A 19,527-nucleotide genomic window follows, 5' to 3' on the forward strand; every position below is an offset into this window, starting at 1 on the left:
ATTCTTTTAATCTTCATATATCCTTTTGAGATGGGAGCTACTATTAGCCCATTTTAAGAATGAGACAGGTGAAATGAAGTCACTTACTTGAGATCATACCTCTGTGGCAGAGCCGGATGTGAACCCAACGATCTGGCTCCAAAGGAAAGCCTACTCTCTTGCCACTTTACTATTAATATAGTGCCTCTTAATACAGTGTCAAATTTCATGTAACTTGCTATTAATGATGATATTTGAAGGATCTAAGTCAGAAGTTCCCAACCCTTTCGGCTCCAGGGGCTGGTTTCATGGAAGACAATTTTTCCATGGATGGGATGGGTTGCAGGGCAGACAGGAGACAGAGCTCAGGAGGCAATGGGGGTCATGTACATGGACCAGGAGGGGAGACGTTGGGGACCCCTGATCCAAGTTGAACAATGATTATTTCTGTGACAATGTAGCTGCCATTCACTTGCTTTCCAATGTACTTTCTCGAGTTTGAGAAAAGAGGTGTAGAGATGGGGGTACACTGGGAATTCCATATCATTTGGGGCATATTTATGAGAATGTGTTACACAAGCAGCGTTCTTCAATCTTGGGCACCATTAGGGTGAAAAAGGTTGGGGTGGCTGTTGTAGAAGATGGTCATTCAATGAAGAATGTGACAATATTGGGGACTTCAGGTAGCGAAAATAAAATGTCCCTTTATTGACAGAGAATATGACAGCAGGACTTTTTGAAATAAGATATAAATGCCTGGAATTGATGATATTAATGCAAATTTCATAACTGATAGGTGTTTTTCCTTTCAGGAATACCTTTCCCATTTGAATTTCCATACTATTTTGTCTAGATGCCACTTTATGAACTTTCAACATCCTGTCTCTTACTGTGGGTTGGTGTGAACTGAAAATACATGGCGGGTGAATGTTGATCACATCTAAATACACCATCTATTGCTCAATGTGCTTGATAAGCACTTGTTCATTTAATTCTCATACCGAACCTGGAGAAAAGGGTCTAAAGTGTCTTTATCACCTCAGTTTTACAGATAAGGAAATTAAGGATTTAAAGGATAAAGGTGCTTGAGGTCACCATGAGTGAAAAAGGTTTTGGTCAGGTACAGGCAAATGGGTTTCCACTTGAGTGTCTAAGGGGTAGCTGAGACAGTGCTGATTGCTTGGAGGGCTCCTATTGTACTCCCCAATTCCTCATTTCTCTCTTGATTTATATATAAAGTAGTTTACCTTATGAATGATCAATAAGAATAACTTAAATGCATACGGCTCCTTTAGGACTTCAAAATGTGTTCATATTCATTTTTAAGTCTCTATGTGATAAGTGAAAAACACAAATATGCACAAGTTATGAAAATAAATGGGGAAGCAACACCTGCGCAGACCCGCTGCTCTTGACTCTCAGACCAGTGCTCTGTCTTCCATGCTGTGATGTATACTGTGCTCCGTGGCAGTTTCACCCATACCAGTACCCACAGTCTCATCAGACACTTCACACTGTTTAAATTTTAGGAAGATTCCAGGCAACAGAGGATATGAGGTATCTCGCCATTAAACACCAGGAAAGTACCCTAAATGCTGGTGTGTGACTCTGATTGTATTTATTTGAAAGTCACTGTCTTTTTAAAAAATGTATTTAATTATTTTTCAAGTACAGTTTTCTGTCTATTTACTCCCATCCCATCTCACCCCCCTGTGATCTCCCCTCCCTCCCATTTCCACCCTTCTTAGTTGTTGTCCATGTATCCTTTATATTTGTTCCTCTAAATCCCTCCCCTATTTCCCATGAAATTCACTGTCTTAAGTCATCCATTTTGTTTGATAAGTTAAATGTAGAATTTTGTGTGTTCATTTTAATTAAAAGCTCTTGAATAAGAAAAAGCAGATTGAATAAGGAACTCATTCTAAGATGGAAATATATACAGAACAATTAGTAGTATCTATTTTTTGAGAAACCAATATGGAAGAGAAATAGCAAGAAAATGACACTTTCTTGTACAGTACAGAACTTAAATCCATTATGCTGTGAGAAGAAATTCAGGTAATAGGGCCTGCAGAGAGAAGATAGATGCAAAGAGAAGGGAATAGTGTTAGGTGAGTTTGTCTAGATAGCAAAGAGTCATCTGGAGAGAACAAGATGGGGAGGGTCTCTAAAGACTGTTAAAGAAAAGAAAGGTTTATGTAGACAGCGAGGGTCCATGGTACATGAAAGCATTGGGGATAGGGATCCCAACTTGTGATTATATAAAAGTTAATGAGAGGGGAAGTAAAAATGGACAGAAGCTATTAAGAGAAAAGATTAAAGCTTTCGAGAGAAATGGGAGTCTAGCAAAGACTACATTCCTTGCATTCTGCTGCCCAGCCACTATTACCCTTGTCACAGTGAACTAGGGGGACTTCTGTCATCTGACTGGAGTTGAGACTTCCCAACGATACCTTCCTCACTCACTGAGAGGTTCCCAACAGCAGCCCACATTGATGTACCCTTGGGCAAAGGTAGCAGAGGCAGAGGCTTAGAAGAGAAATTGAATAGGGCAACTGCTTCAGAACCCAGCTCGAGTCAGAATACAGTAAAACTCCAGGGAATCTCGCCGGGTTGTTCTCTTGCCACGTTTGAGTTGCTGTTTGTAGTTCCTATTATACAGTTGTCGTTATGCTTCAAGACATTTACAGGCTTTTCTATTAACTGTCATTCTCTGTAACCAGTATTGAATATTCAGCCCACCAACTTTTATTTATTTAACTGTTATGCCTAACGTGGATACTCATCATTTACTTTATAATGAGTACTATAAAGCATGTCTTCCTCTGATACATACGTCTGGGTCTCTTTTCATGTAAAAGATAGGCTCTCAAGAATGACCTTGTATGGATTACAATCTTCATATCTTTTACCATGCACAATATATTTTTATCTACAGTTCTTTCTTAGAGAAAAATGAGCCCAATGGGCTATCTTACTAAGACTTTACTGACATTGTTTTCTAAACATTTATAGGTAGTGCTGGAACACCCGTCACTTTCAATGAAAATGGAGATGCCCCTGGACGCTATGATATCTTCCAGTATCAAATAACCAACAGAAGTACAGAATACAAAGTCATCGGGCACTGGACCAACCAGCTCCATCTCAAAGCAAGTATTGATATAAATGTGCACTAACAGATACTCTTCTGTTAAAGAGTGGATAAAATAAAAAAGAACACTTTATTTTTAAGTATATAACTTTTGTTAGAGTACACTTCCTTATAAATAAGTTTTTCAAAAATGTGTGATTTGATCCTAATGTCTGTACAGAAATCTGATATTCATAGGGATCTAATGGAAGATTTTTTCTTTTGCTGGACTATCCATACACTTTGGGAAATTTTGTCCTGCTCTGGAAGACTGGCTTGTTCAAGTCTTTATATGCTGTATGTGTGTGTGTGTGTGTGTGTGTGTGTGTGTGTGTGTGTGTGTGTTGGGGGATGGGTCACAGAGTCTGCATGTGTGTATAGACCAACCTGAAGCAGGGTCCTAGGTCCTGGGGCTGTTGTCAAACACAGCTGGGTGTTTGCCTGACTGGGTGCCATGTTGCCCCGGGGATCTGTCTACTCCTACTGGGGTCTGGTGGGGAGCAGGTGGGGGTGGCATGAGGGATGGTAGAGGGCAGAGGAACCTCTTCAGATGTGCCTGGTTGGCGAGCAGCCCTCCGAGGGGCTGTCCTAGGGAAGGAGTCTTTGGAGGCTCCGAGAGAGCTGCTTCTGGCTGCACACACCAGTCATAAGGTGTGTGGAGTAGAAAGCCATCCTGAACTCGATGGATAAGGGAGGCCCAGGAAGTCACAGGGCACAGGGCTGGCAGTGGCGTCATGGGGAGGGTGCAGAGGTGGTAGGGGTAGTATCTGTTTACCACTGGACAAGGAATTATTTCACATTTGAATAGCCCTTGGCACCATACCAGTGTTTACTGGCTTCTTTGACTATAAAGTAAGGGAGCTGCCTTCTAGTTTCAGTTAAGGATGGGTGTTCTTCCATTCCGTATCTCTTCTATATCTATAATATAGGACTATTTTCAGAAACTGAGTGGCTGAGGAATTGCTACAATAGTAGCATTTCCTCTATAGGCAACAAGATGCTTTTAAAATGCTTTAAATGTACTAGAAACATATTCTTTTACTGTTCTATTGTTTTAATTTGTATTCCACTCTCTTCTTCAATGAAAGTATCTCCTCTTCTTGATTCTCAAAGCTACCATAACACTGTGAGAGCTTTAGTTCATTTCCTAAATAAATGATGAAGTTCATTTCCTAGCTATGGCTTATCCTAGCTGAAAGGTAAAAGCTGATGATATACATGAGGGCAGGAGAGGAATTGACCTTGTCTCTGTGTGTGACACGCACATGTGTGCTTTCATGTGTTTGAACTCACTCAGAAGACATAAATTTAGCATTTTAGTACATTTTCACTTCCATATGCCCCAGCACATCCCCTGCAGTGGCATGTGTACGCAGCTCCAGTCACCAGAGTTCTCAGAAGAGAAGCAGACAATAGTAATGAAACTGGGTATTTACGATTTATTGTCTCCACAATGACTCTCTGATAATTAGCACAGTTCTGCATCGAATAATGAACAAAGGTAACTTCTATTCTGACTTTGTTGTATGATGTATAACCATGTATCTATAGTTTACTACATGTAGAAGCCTCATGAAATCTTACCCGTTGTTCTGGAACTCATACTGACAGTTATCCACACAAAGCTTTATTAACTATTTGGGTTTTTAATATTAATCTAAAAACCAATAATTTTTGGGCAAAAGCACTTTTGAAAGTGGAACTATGTGAAATAGACTAAACATGACAAAGAAAATTTGGTAAGGACTCGGATGGAAAGCTACTTTTAACCTGACTTTTATTAATGCCAGCCTGCTTCCTATAGTCTTATGATTAGGGATTTGCATAACAAAATTAAATGGCTGGAAAATACGTGTACTAATACTATACCATGATACTTAAAATAACCATACACTCAAGTACACATACACATCTCTCCATATGTGCATGATATATTTATTATAAAACTTTATATTCAATCACAAGCTGATCTTTTATGTACATTTAATGATGCCTGAAAGTTTTATGTTTATTATTGTGTTATTGTTCATCAAATACATCAAACTGTTTATGAGAATTATTTCTCAAGCATGATTATGATCATTCATGACTGGATAGCAGTGAAACAGGAAGAGGGGATATCTGAGAAGGAAAGAGTGAATCAGACTCTGGGGAGAAGTTATGTCAATTCCCTTTCATTCTGGAATCTCAAGATAAACTAAATGACTGATTTTTCTTGGGTGTTGGATCAATCACCTGCTTGAAGGTGGAGTAGGAAGTTCTTGGAAAATGACCAGTTTATTAAAATTCTGCTTACAACTTGGGCAAGACACCAAACAAAGTCTTTGCTTCCGTTTCATCATATGTAAAATGGAAACATTAGTTGCACCTACTCTGCTTGGTGGTAATAAGAATTAAAAAAAATAATAACATTCAGCACTTCATCCAGTGCCCAGCACACATAAAACCCATAAATATTACCTGTTCTGAATTCAGTATTTCATGATTCTGTGTGGGCGGTGGGAGGTCTGCTAATGTGTGTGGGGAGGGCAGAATGACGGTCTTTGTTAGAAGAGGCTCCTGCTTTTAGAAAGTCTGTTATTAGAAAGTTCTAAGTGAATCTCCACACTCCATATGCTGACTATTTGTCCCCACAGCTCATTGTCTCTGCCTGTCTTTAATGTTGCCCTTGATGCTTAAGAAAATCTACCTTCATTTAAGAAGTAAACTTTACGTAAGATAAATACATAGTTTTTATAGTAGCACGTGGCTACTAAGTGTCACCTCTGTAGTGAATTTTGAGTGGATTTGATAATGTCCTTCTGTGCATGTATTCTCTGCTAAGTCTTGAGACTGGAGTCTGTACGTGGTCCCTGCTCTCAGGGAGCTCAGACAATAATTCTAGCACAATGAGGCAGTTGCACTGATGAAGGAGCGTGCTTGGATTTTTAAGGACAGCGTACAGAGAGGTTGCTAATCTGGCCGGGCCGCTGGTGGGGTTGTTGAAGGTCAGGGAAGGGTACTTCTCCCTATATACTCCATCTCTCCTTATTCTGTTAAACCAAATTGGCAACAGATCTCACACTCTCAATGGTAGACATTTATCAGCCAGTTATTTGACTAAATTCTGCTTATTTTCAAAGAGCCAATTTTTCTGGCTGAATTCAAGCATAAGATAATTTTTTGTACACAGAGTGTATAATTAATCATATATGAGTGCAACAAATTTGCCCTGAATATATCTCAGTGGGGTGAAGGAATTTTTAATACAAATAGGTTATTTCTTTCTAAAGATTTATATTTATTTATTTTTAGAGAGAGGGGAGAGGAGGGAGAAAGAGAGAAAGATCAATGTGTGGTTGCCTCTTATGTGCCACCCACCTTGGACCTGACCTGCAACCCAGGCATGCGCCTTGGCTGAGAATCGAACCAGCAACCCGTTGCTTCGCAGGCTGGCACTCCATCTACCGAGCCACACCAGTCAGGTCTCGTCTTTTCTGTTATGAGGTGTTTCAGTTTCTCAAGAGCATTGTCTTTATTATCTCAAATATTATTGTTCCTTTTTCTTTTTTATGGAACTAACACATGTTCTCCATTGAATGATTAGCATCCATTAATATAAATTGTTTATATCAATTTTGGGTTTTTATTCAGTAATCTCAGTCCATGCGTGAAAGGCCTATTGTCTACTCCAGAGTGAATTTGAACAATTAGGTCTCTCCATTTTATTAGGCTGATCTTCTCAAGAGACAGGTGGTCCTTATTCGTGATTACAAAACATATTGTAATCTAAAGGTTCAGAGTAAACATCGAAGTCCCATCTGAAGAAGAACAGCCATATGCTGCTTCGAGTCCACAGGGAGAGGGCGAATGAGGTTACTGGGGGGACCTAAAATAACTCAGGGCTCACATTTTTATTCATCCAACAAGAGAGCCACTTTTTTTTGCATTATTGTAGGAATGAGACATATGTTTTGTTTTCTTATCTTTTTATTCAAGTAAATAATTTGTAGATACATAAAAATATTAAACAACAGTGATTTCACCAGTGCCTCAACCATAATTAGGACTGGCATGGTGTCAATCGCAAAGGTTGGTTTGAAGAAGAAAGTCTTCAGTGTCCCTGATTTAACTTATCAGTGGGCCATTCCAGAGACTAGCGTAACTCTTGATAAGGTACTGAATTCTGAGCTCAGTTTTCTCATCTGTAAAATGGGGATAATGAATGGACTTACTTTGAAGACTAAATGCATTATAATATACTGGTCATGAATAAGACCTCAAAGTCAGAAAGATGATGTTTGAATACCAACTTCCCATAGCCTTGGCCACATTATTTTTACCTCTCTTGGTCTCAGGTTCTTCATCTACGTGAAAACAATCATAACTACTTCATAGAATTTGGGGGGAAATTAAAGAAAATTGTGTGTATAAATATCCTAGAGCATTCACTGACATGTGTTCAGTGTTAAAAGCACATGGTAATAATAGTTTTAATAGTTTTGTTTTGTTTTGCCAGTATAACCAGGTTAGGCAAAGAATCTATAATGGCTTTTTTTAGAAATGGACTTATGGATGCAGAGAACCAATTGACAGCTGTTAAGGGGGTGGGGGTTGGAGACTAGGTGAGAAGCACAAATGGATAAGAAAGAAAGAAAAGGAAGGAAGGAAGGAAGGCAGACAGACAGACAGGCTCATGGACACTGACAACATATGGGGATTGCAAGAAGGAAGTGGGTAGTGGGAGGAAGAAGAGGGTAAAGGGTGATAAATGGTGATGGAACGAGACTTGACTTGGGGTGGTGAGCACACGGTACAATATACTGATGATGTGTTTTAGAATTGTGTACCAAAAGCCTATATGATTTCATGAACCAGTATCACCCCAGTAATTTACATAAAATTAAATGGGCATTTCACTCGGAAATACCATATATATGAAATCTTTTCTACACTCATCTTGATGATCTGAGTTTAAAAAGGTAAACCTGCATGCATGTACTGTGACAAATTGTGCATATACAATAAGCTAAAATGTTTATTTTGGTATGAAAAGAAAATGAACTTCATGATTCCATGAGCAAATTTTTGGTGGAATTCAGCTCCATCAAATCTGTCTTTCCTATGTGCCTGTAGTATAGTATTTATAACATGATATTTTAACCGAATATATTTGTTTACCTCTATATGGCCAGTCAGATACATGCTATACTGGGATTTCCTCAACTTGCTTGGAATACAAAAGGGAAAATTTCTGAGTTTTCTCATTTGCCTTATGTGTTCACTATTTTGGATAAACATCAAAAGTTCTTAAACAAAATAATTAGGTTCATTCTTTTCACAGAGGAACAGTTTTCCTATAGTGAAGAATAGAGCAATAGTCTTGAAGTAGGAGTGAATTGAAAGGAATCAAAACCATGCCTAAGGGGTGACGACCTTTTATTAGCTTTGACTCTTAGGTCTTGTGCATTTTTTCTTTTGCTCTGTTTCTCCATTTCCAAAGGTGGCTGCATTTGAAAATGTTGTTTTATATTTACATCAGTGCCTATAAGACAGTCAACCCTCTGAGACAAGCATTATGTATAGGGCTCCCTTCCCTACAAAACATGAAGTTAATTCCCTGAAACCTTTTGCTACATTCCAATAGAACTTGAAATGTCACTATAAATGCCTTTATTCTGAAAATAATTTGTTCTATTCCCTTTCCTTGTTACAAGATGATTCATTGTCAAAGCTATATATTTTTATTAGATAGAAGTTTATTATTTTCAAAAATGTTAGTGTGGGTACTCTTATTAATGCTTATAAGAAAACAAGCATTTGGTAAATTCATGTTTTAGACATAATGAGCAAATGTCAAAGTGATTAACTTTTAACTACATTCTTACCAAGCCAAAAGTAGGTGTTCAATAAGTATTTGTTGAGTATGTGATTAATATTATTCTAGTTTCTGAATGCTGACTGAATGTGGATAATCAATGATCCAAGATTATTGATTAGAAAGTGAACTGTTTGTATGCAGATCATTTATTCAGTGACTTCTCAGTGCCAGGCAGGAGGCTAAACCTTTGAGGAGTGCAAGGTTCAATAAAATAAACTTCCAGATATCAAAGGATTTACAGTCTATTAAAGGCAATGCTATACTTGACTTTAACTGTAATAAAAAAGCATAATCAGACAAGTACAGACTAAAGAATAAACTATAAATTCAGAAGATGTAATGGTTACTTCCCACTGGGGGACTGGAAAATGTTTCTTGACACATGAAATTCAAACTAGATTTTAAATTACTTTGGTGGCCAGAAATGGTTGAAAGAGTATATAACCCATGATAAAAGCATCCAGTCCAACATCTGTCTATCCATTTATTCCAGAATAAAGTTCCTCCAATGGGCCTTTGCTGTGATAGGTGCTGGAAGGGTTAAGACGAATTTCAGATTCAGTCCCTAGTGTCACTCCTGACAGGAGCAGAATCTCATATCTTTTTTATGAACCCTAATTCATCTGGCTATGTCTTAATCTTAGACACGCATTCTTGTTAGCAGAGTAGGATCAGTGTCTCCAAGGAAGCATATTCTATCTTGGTCTGGAAGCCAGAAAATTAGGGAACTATTCTGATCTGTTTTTTATCCCCAAGGAGATAGGTTAGGAACACCCTAATATTTGGATGCCTTATAGGAGAGGTCTGACATTCAGAAGTCCTGTACCATTCATATTCTTGCCCATGACATTTGCAGAGCTTCCTACCTTCTGTAAGGCTTTATAAGTGCTGAGTGGCTTCTGATGCCTACCTTTGAGAAGCAATATTCATTGGGTGAGTTGGCCAACCCTGCTTACACATGGACTTCATAATGCCAATTGGAAGAGCATTGATAAAGATGAGGACTGTTACCCATGTTTTCATAGTGAGAGAGAAAAGGGCAGTTGATTTGTGGGATGAGTATGATGCTGAGTAGCCAGAAGAGAGGATGATCTGAGCAGAACACATCATGGGGCATAAAGAGAAATGACTTGAAGCTAAATTTTATAGGATCTCAAATACTAAAAGATTACGTGTTTGTACTCTTTAGGCTACAGTGAGCTTTCCAGTGGAGATATGTACAGCTAAATGTAGACTGGTTGGAGAAGAAGTTGTTCCTTTACTTAGTAGAGGCCATAATTAAAAATAAATTTATTTCCTATGTTGTCTAATTGTCTGACAGGTTCTCTCTGCCTGATCTATTCATCTCCTTGGTTTGTGACTTATTTTTGTAAGATATTTAAAAGGACTCACTAAGATACATTCATCATAAGTAAGATAACCAACCGAACAATTGAGGTAATTAAGAAGAAGGAATAGAATTATAATAATATAATATAATATATTTTAGTTAACATTCAAGTGTTATTTTATAATCAGTAATTATAGCAAATAGATTCCTCTAGACTGTTCAATAGAGTAAGAAATAATTACAGTACTATTTTAAGAACATACACAATTATGTTATATAAAATATTATTTAATCTGATTAGGAACTGAGAAGCAGATTGTGTCATCTGGGTCTATTCCAGCATAGGCTCTTGGGGTAATTTAATAGCATCCAGAGAATCCAGTAAAGCATTAGCATCAAGGAAAATATAATATAAACTTAATTAATTTTGTTAATAAAAATAATGAAAGAAACAGAAAAGGGAAAGAAAGCTAAAAAATAATAAAGCTCAAATTAGAAAAGGCAAATCAAAGAATGTGATATAGCTTAAGGAAGAACATAACATAAAGTAGAAAATGCCTCTTTATACAAATACCAAAGAGTGGCAAAGGAAGATAGAGACTCTAGACTTTTGTAGAGATAATAAAATCATAAAAATTATAATAAATGATATATTAAGTCTCATTTTAACCTCAGGATGAGTAAAGTAAGTGCAATTTTAACATGATGAGCAGAATAAGTAAGCTTAAAGTAAAGTTATAAATATAAGATTATAATATAGAAGAGAAGAATACCATAGCTGGTAAAAAATGACTTCCTTATGGTAGGTATACTAACATAAATGTGAGCCCTGTATCCTAGGGTACTTTTGCAAAGCTCAGTGGGGCCCTGGCTGGTGTGGCTCAGTGACTTGAGTGCTGGCCTACAAACCAAAAGGTTGCCAGTTTGATCCCTCTCTAACTCTCTCCCTTCCCCTCTTTCTAAAAGTAAATAAATAAAATTCTTTAAAATATTTTTAAAAAGCTCAATGGACACATCAGCATGCTCTAAAATCTACAATAGACAAGAGAATGAATAAGATTAAAAAGCATTATATGCAAATATAATATGTAGCCCTCTGTTATAGATACAGGTCAGTACCTGATAACAGCATGAAACTAAAGTTAATGGGTCTTTGACTGAATCAGAAGTTTAACATGCCATCTTTCCTCAAAGCTTCCACTATTTAAGGAAAAAAGACTAGAGCCAAAAGCAGGAATTTTTTCCATGTCCTTATACATTTTACTGAGGTTATGTATCTTTATCTTCAAGTGAATAGGTAATTATGTGTAAAGTCAGCAGTGGAGGCATAAAATAATGTTCTTTCATTAAACTCATAAATAAATGACAGAGGGATATAACAAGGTCACAATGACACAACAAGGACATAGAAAAGTACAAAAATTTACTGGTATTTCATTGGTTTTATTTTTTGTAAAATCATTTTAAATTAAACTTACTATTTTGAGATAATTATACTCACATGCAGTTGTAAGAAATAATAAAGAACTCATGTTCCCTTTACTCAGTTCCCCCCTGATAACAACTTTAAAAACTAAATAGGTACTTTTCCAAGGAGGACATATACGTGGCTAACACATGTGGAAACAGATGTTCAACATCACTAGGTATAGGGAAATGCAAACCAAAATCACAATGAGGTCCTGCATCACGTCTGTTGGAATGGCTATTATCAGTGAGACAAAAAGTAGCAAATGCCAGAGAGACATGGAAGTTGGTGCAGTCACTATGAAAAACAGTATGGAGGTTATTCAAAAAACTAAGAATAGAGTTACCATATGACCCAGCAATTCCTCTTCTGGGAATCTATCCAAAATTTTGAAAACATTTATTCATAAAGATATACATAGCCCTATGTTCATTGCAGCATTATTCACCAGAACCAAGTGTCCTTGGACAGATTGGATAAAGAAGTGCAGTACATACACACAATGGAATATTTGCCAGCCACCAAAAAGATGAAATATTGCTATTTTGTGATAATATGGATCCACCTGAAAAGTATTATGCTAAGTGAAATAAGTCAAATGGAAGAGGACAAGACTGTATACTTTCACATGTGCGTGGGATGTAAAACGTAAAACAATAAATGAACAAATGAAACAAGCAAACAAAAACGAACTCATGGATATAGACAACAGGATGATGGTCACCAGAGGGGAAGCCGTGGGGGGAGAAGGAAGAGAATACAGGGGTCAAACAGAGACTAGTCTCATTCCTAGTCTGATGGAATGAGACCAGGCTTGGGGTAGTGAATACATCATAGAGTGTGAAGATGCTGTGTTATAAATTTGTACACCTGAAATTTATAAAATGTTTTTAAATAATGTTACCTCAATAAGTTTAATTTTTAAAAATGCGAAAAATAAAATAGGCAGAGAAAAATCTATGGTGTATTGCACTATCACAGCCAGGAAACTGACATTTATGCATTCCACCAATGTTATTCAAATCTCCCCAGTTTTACTTTATTCATTTATGTGTGTGTTTTTTTGTATATTTAGTCCTATCTACACAATTTGGTTACATGTGTATCTTCCAGTATAACCAAGTGGAACATCCCCATCACCACAAGGACCCCACATGTTGCCCTTACATAGCCACACTTACTTCCCTTCCTTATCTACCCCACTCAGTGTCTGGCAAAAGCTATGTTCTCTGTTTCAATAAATTTGTCATTGCAAGAATGCTATGTAAATATAATCATACTATATGTAAACCTTGGGGTTTGCCTTTTTCACTCAGCACAATTCCCTCAAAATTTATCAAAGTTGTCTTCCTTTTAATTGCCCAGTGTTCTATGGTATAACCATTCATTCTCTGGAAGACACCTGCTAAATAATTATGAAGAAAACTGCTATGAGTACGTATATTTGTTGAGTACCTATATGTAGCAAGAAAAAACAGGGAAGAGTATTGTCTTGCCTCAGAAATCACCTTAATATAACAGTTTTAAAAGTTATATTTAACCTTCTAATATAGAATATTGTAAAAAAATAAGAAAGGGAAACTTGATTGCTATAGTATATACCTTGATCACTCATAGCCTCACATAGAAACCCCTTGGCCATGGTACACTTAATATAGTTGCAGCAAAGGTACCCAAGTGAAAAAATTTTTATTGAAAAATAATACTACCTTCTAACATTGTAGACCATGAAAATAGACCTACGTTCTCTCCTTTTGTGCTTCACCTTTCTATCTTTTCTACCAATATTACACTAAAATTGCTGTGTGTGGCACTAAAACCAAACTGTTACTGTGTTTCTGAGACTTCCTAAATGTTGTTCCTGATCTGTAATTAAGTTGTTCAAACACTCTTCTAGGCTTTCTGTAACTAGCTCCCATTTGACTTAGTGTTGTAGCTGTCAGTTCATTGATGCATATATTTTTTATTTTTATTTATTTATTTATTTATTTATTTATTTGCCTTCAGGACATTTCTTTTTTTAAAATTCAGTGACATTTGAACTTTGTCTTTTTTTAAATTTATTTAATTATTTTTCAAGTACAGCTTTCTATTACTCCCATCCCATCCCACCCCCTGTGCTCCCCCCTCCCTCCCATTTCCACCCTTCTCAGTTGCCAGGCCATTTCTTTAGATTCCAAAATTTATATATGACTCCCAAATGAAGACACTATATACTTTTTTAGACTAATGATCTAACTTTTGTAAGTTTTTTTCTATAGAAAATAGCAAGGGACACTGGGGTTGGCATATGCTTTCTACATCTCTTAGTAAGAATATACTTTAAGCTTGACAATATAAATTAATTCACTTAAACTTGGGCAACTAGTAATTCAATCCTTGAATTTGGTTTGTCAAAGAGTCAAATGATTTTAAAAAATAGTTTCCTTAGAATGTTTGATAGGGTGTGATTTCATTTTAAGGAACAAAACAACTTGAAGGACAGACCTTAGGAAGTTGTGTGATGATTTAAAAGCATAATAACAAGTTAGGATTTAGCCTGATTTTTAGCCTGAGCTCTCAGTAATCTTCAGATTTGTATTTTATTACTTAATATTTGTGGCTTCAATTTCCATGTTTACAAAACTGGGAATTTAACATAGTCACTAGAATTTCTTCCAAATCTGTTATTGTCTAACTGGATACTTCAGATAGTAAAAGTTATGTTAAAATGTGTTTTCACATTTGTTTATTGATTGACTTTTTTTTTTAACTTTTTTTTAAAATTTTATTTATTTATTTATCTTTAGAGGGGAAGGAGAGGGAGAGAAACATCAATGTATGGTTGCCTTTCATGCATCCCCTGCTGGGGGTTGGCCTGCAGGGAACCAGCCTGCAACCCAGGCATGTGCCCTGACTGGGAATCGAACCGCGGTCCTATGGTTCGCAGGCCCGTGCTCAATCCACTGAGCTACACCAGCCAGGGCCAAACTGTTTTTATGTATATATTTTTATTATCTTTTTCCATTACCACTATTTCTCTTATGCCCTCTTCCACCTCCACCAAATCCCCTCAACCCCATGATCACCACACTTTGTCTGTGTCAATGAGTCCTTTGTCTTCTTCTCTTGATCCCTCTACCCCTTGACTCCAGAGCTGTCAGCCTGCTCTTTACCTGTCAGTCTGTCTCTGTTGTGCTTATTAGTTCAGTGTGTTCATTAGATTCCACACGTGAGTGAAGTCATATGTATTTGCTGTGTAAATGTACCATGGTTGTTTTATCCACTCCTCTATCAAGAAAACTTTGGCTGCTTCCAAATTTTGGTTATTGTAAATAATGCTGCAATAAACATAGGGGTGCTTATATTCTTTCAAATTAGTGTTTTGGGTTTTGTCAGATATATTCCCAGGAGCAGAATCACTGGGTCATAAGGCAGTCCATAGATTCAATGCACATCCTATCAAGATACCAATAACATATTTCATAGAACTAGAACAAATACTTCAAAAATGTACATGAAAACATAGAAGAACCCTGATAGTCTCACAAATCTTGGGAAAGAAGAACAAATTTGGGGGAATCACGCTATCTGATATCAAATTATACTTTAAGAACATAGTAATCAAAACAACATGGCACTGGCATAAAATCAGACATATAGATCAAGGGAACAGAATAGAGAGGCCAGAAATAAACCCATGCCTTAATAGTCAATTATTATTTGACAGAAGAAACAAACACCAATTCCAAAGAACATATGCACCCCAATGTTCACAGCAGCACAATTTACAATAGCCAAGAGTTGAAAGCAACCTAGGTGCCCGTCAGTAAATGAATGGATCAAAAAACTATGGTACATATACACAATAGAATTCTATGCTGTAGAAAGAAAGAAGGAGCTCCTACCTTTTGCAACAACATGGATGGAACTGGAAAGCATTATGCTGAGTGAAATAAGCCAGGTGTTGAAGGACAAATACCATATGGTTTCACCTTTAACAGGAAGCTAAACAACAAAACAACAAAGCAAGCAAAATATAACCAAAGACATTGAAATAGAGAACAGGCTGACAGTGACCAGAGGGAAGAGGAAAGGGAATTTCGAGGGAAATAGGGGAAGGATTTAGAGGAACATATATAAAGGATACATGGACAACAACTGAGAAGGGTGGAAATGGGAGGGAGGGGGAAGCACGGGGGGTGGGATGGGATGGGAGTAATAGACAGAAAACTGTACTTGAAAAATAAATTTAAAAAGGAAGAAACAAACATATACAATGAAATAAAGATGGCTTATTCAATAAATGGTGTTGGGAAAACTGTACAGATATGTGTAGAAAAATGAAACTAGACCACCTTCTTACACCACACACAAGAATAAATTCAAAATGGAAATGTTATATATGAAACCATAAAAACTGAGAAGAAATCATGAGCAATAAAATCTTGGACATTGCTTATAGCAATATTTTTTTTCTGAAATATCTCTTCAGGTGAGAGAAATGAAAGAAAAAATAAACAAAGGGGACTACATCATAATAAAACATTTTTGCATAGCAAAGGAAACCATCAACAAAATAAAAAGACAACTCATAGAATGGGAGAACATATTAAATGATACATTTGATGAAGAGTTAATATCCAAAATTCATAAAGAACTCATACAACTCAGCTAAGTGGGGGAGGTAGGTGGTGGAGGGATTGAGCAAAAAGGAAAAGGACTCATGGACATGGACAACAGTGTGGTGATTGCTGTGGGGAGAGGGGAATAAGGGACTAAATGGTAACGGGAAAACATACAATAAGATTAAATTAAAAAATTATATAAAACTCAACACTAAAAAATATTCTAATCAAAAATTGGCAAAGGACCTGAATAGACACTTCTCCATGGCCAAATGGCCAATAGACATATGAAAAGATGCTCAATGACACCAATCATCAGAGAAATGCAAATTAAAACCACAGTGAATTATCATGTCCCATGGGTCAGAATAGCTATCACCAATAAATCGACAAACAAGTGCTGATGAAGATGTGGAGAAAAGGGAACCCTAGTGCACTGTTGGTAGGAATGCAGACTGGTGCAACTACTGTGGAAAACAGAATAGAGTTACATCACTGTTAAAATTAAAAATTGTAATTTCTTTTTAGATTTAAAAGATAGTTTAATAAGTTTATGGCCCCAGTCATTCATCTATAATAAAATGATGGTACAGGTAAACCTCACTGGTGTTAAAAAATCAAAAGTCTTTCTCATATGATTAATAATGCAGCTTATTTATTGTTTTTTATTTTATTGTTCTGTTACAGTTATCCAGATTTTCCTCCTGTTGTTCTCCACTGCCCCACCCACCCTTACTTCCACAGGCAACCCCCACCCTGTTGTCCATGTCTGTGCGTCATTTACACCGGTTCCCTGACTAGACCCTTTGCTTCTTTCCTTCCTTCTTCTCCCCCTTTTCCTCTGGTCACTGTCAGGTTGCTCCTTGTTTCCATGCCTCTGGTTCTGTTTTTGCTCATTTGTTCATTTTGTTCATTAGGTTCCTCTTACAGGTGAGATCATGTTGTATTTGTCTTTAGCCACTTGGCTTATTTCACTCAGCGTAATACTCTCCAGTTCCATGTATATTGTTGCAAAAGGTAGGAGTTCCTTCTTTTTTTCTGCTTTGTAATATTCTGTTGTGTAAATGTACCACAGTTTTGATCCCCCCGTTTATTATTGGGCACTTTGGCTGTTTCCATCACATGGCTGTTATAAACTATGCTCCTATGAACATTGCAGTGCATAGCTTCTTTTGAATTGGTGTTTCAGTATTCTTAGGGTATAACCCCAGCAGTGGAATTGCTGGGTGAAAAAAGCAGTTCCATTTTTAGTTTTTTTTAGGAAATTCCATAATGTTTTCCATAGTGGCAGCTCCAATCTGCATTCCCACCAACAATGCAATACCATTCCTTTTCTCCACATCCTCTCCAACATTTATTGTTTATTGATTTGTTAGTGATGGTTATTCTGACGGATATGAGGTAGTATCTCATTGTTATAATTTGCATCTCTCTGATGGCTAGTGATGTTGAGCTTCCTTTCCTGTGTCATATGGGCCATCCATATGCCCTACTTGGAGAAGTGTTTGTTGAGGTTCTTTGCTTATTTTTTAGTTGGATTGTTTGTCTTCCTGGTGCTGTTGTATGAGTTCTTTATATATTTTAGAAATCAAACCCATTCTGAGGTATCATTGGCAAATATGTTTTCCCATACCATTGGTACTCTTTGCATTTTGATGATGTTTTCTTTAACTATGCAGAAGCTTTGTAGTTTGATGTAATCCCATTTGTTTATTCTTTCTTTTACTTCCCTTGCCCTAGAAGATATATCAGAAAAAAATATTGATGTGTGTGATATCTGTAATTTTACTGCCTATGTTTTCCTCTGGGACTTTTATGGTGTCATGGTTTATATTTAAGTCTTTTATTCACCTTGAGTTTGTTCTGGTGTGGTATAAATTGGTGGTCTAGTTTCATTTTTTTGCACATAGCTGTCCAGGTCTCCCAACACCACTGAAGAGGCTATTTTAACTCTATTTTATGCTCTTACCCCCTTTGTGAAATATTAATTGACCATAGAGATTTGGGTTTATTTCTGGACTCTCTATTCTGTTCCATTAATCTATGTATATGTTCTTATATCAGTACCAGCCTGTTTTTTAAAATTTTTAAAATTTAATTATTGTTCAAGTACAGTTTCCTGTCTTTTACTTCCATCCCAGCCTACCCTCCCCCCAGTGCTCCCCATTTCCACCTCTGTTAGTTTTTGTCCATGCATCCTTTATACTTGTTCCTGTGAATCCTTCCCCTTTTCCCCTGAAATTCCCTGCCCCTCCCTTCCGGACACTGTTGGCCTGTTCTCTGTTTTAGTGTCTTTGGTTATATTTTGCTTGTTTGTTTGTTTTGTTGTTTAGCTTCCTGTTAAAGGTGAGATCATATGGTATTTGTTTTTTACTGCCTGGCTTCTTTCACTCAGCATAATGCTTTCCAGTTCCATCGATGCCGTTGCAAAGGGTAGGAGCTCCTTCTTTCTTCCTGCTGCATAGAATTCCATTGTATAAATGTACCATAGTTTTTGGATCCCTTCATTTACTGATGGGCACCTAGGTTGCTTCCATCTCTTGGCTATTGTAAATTGTGCTGCTATAAACATTGGGGTTCATAGGTTCTTTTGGATTAGTGTTTTAGGGTTCTTAGGGTATAATCCTAGCAGTGGAATTGCTGGGTCAAAAGGCAGATTCATTTTTAGTTTTCTGAGAAAATTCCATACTGTTTTCCATAGTGGTTGTACCAGTCTGCAATTCCACCAACAGTGAATTAGGGTCCCCTTTTCCCCACAACCTCTCCAACATTTGTTAGGTGTTGCTTTGTTTATGTTATATCAGTACCAGACTGTTTTGATTACAGTGGCCTTGTAATATATTTTGATATCAGGTATTGTGATCTCTCCTACTTTGTTCTTATTTCTCAAGAATTCTGAGGCTTTTTTTAGTCTTTTTTGGTTCCTTATAAATTTTTGAAATATTTGTTTTAAATCTGTGAAATATGTCATTGGTATTTTAATAAGTATTACATTAAATCTATAGATTTCTTTGGGTAGTATGGACATTTTAATGACGTTAATTTCTCCAGTCTGTGAACATGGTGTATGTTTCCATTTATTTGTATCTTCCTTAATTTCTTTCTTCAGTGTTCTGTAGTTTTCTGAGTGCAGGTCTTTTACCTCCTTGG

At 36.8% G+C, this 19,527-nt stretch overlaps 1 protein-coding gene across 1 annotated transcript in view; it reads left to right on the top strand.

Moving 5' to 3' along the window:
- GRM8 (glutamate metabotropic receptor 8) overlaps window positions 1-19,527 on the top strand; it is an 830,046-nt gene that overhangs the window by 656,734 nt on the left and 153,785 nt on the right. The window contains exon 8 of the mRNA XM_037049282.1: window positions 2,995-3,131. Coding sequence (XP_036905177.1) covers window positions 2,995-3,131 — 137 coding nt within the window. The remainder of the gene's footprint in view (window positions 1-2,994; window positions 3,132-19,527) is intronic.

Source organism: Sturnira hondurensis, unplaced genomic scaffold, assembly GCF_014824575.4.
Source record: "Sturnira hondurensis isolate 20B ecotype Veracruz unplaced genomic scaffold, ASM1482457v3 Scaffold0006437, whole genome shotgun sequence".
In the NCBI taxonomy this organism is placed as follows: Eukaryota; Metazoa; Chordata; class Mammalia; order Chiroptera; family Phyllostomidae; genus Sturnira; species Sturnira hondurensis.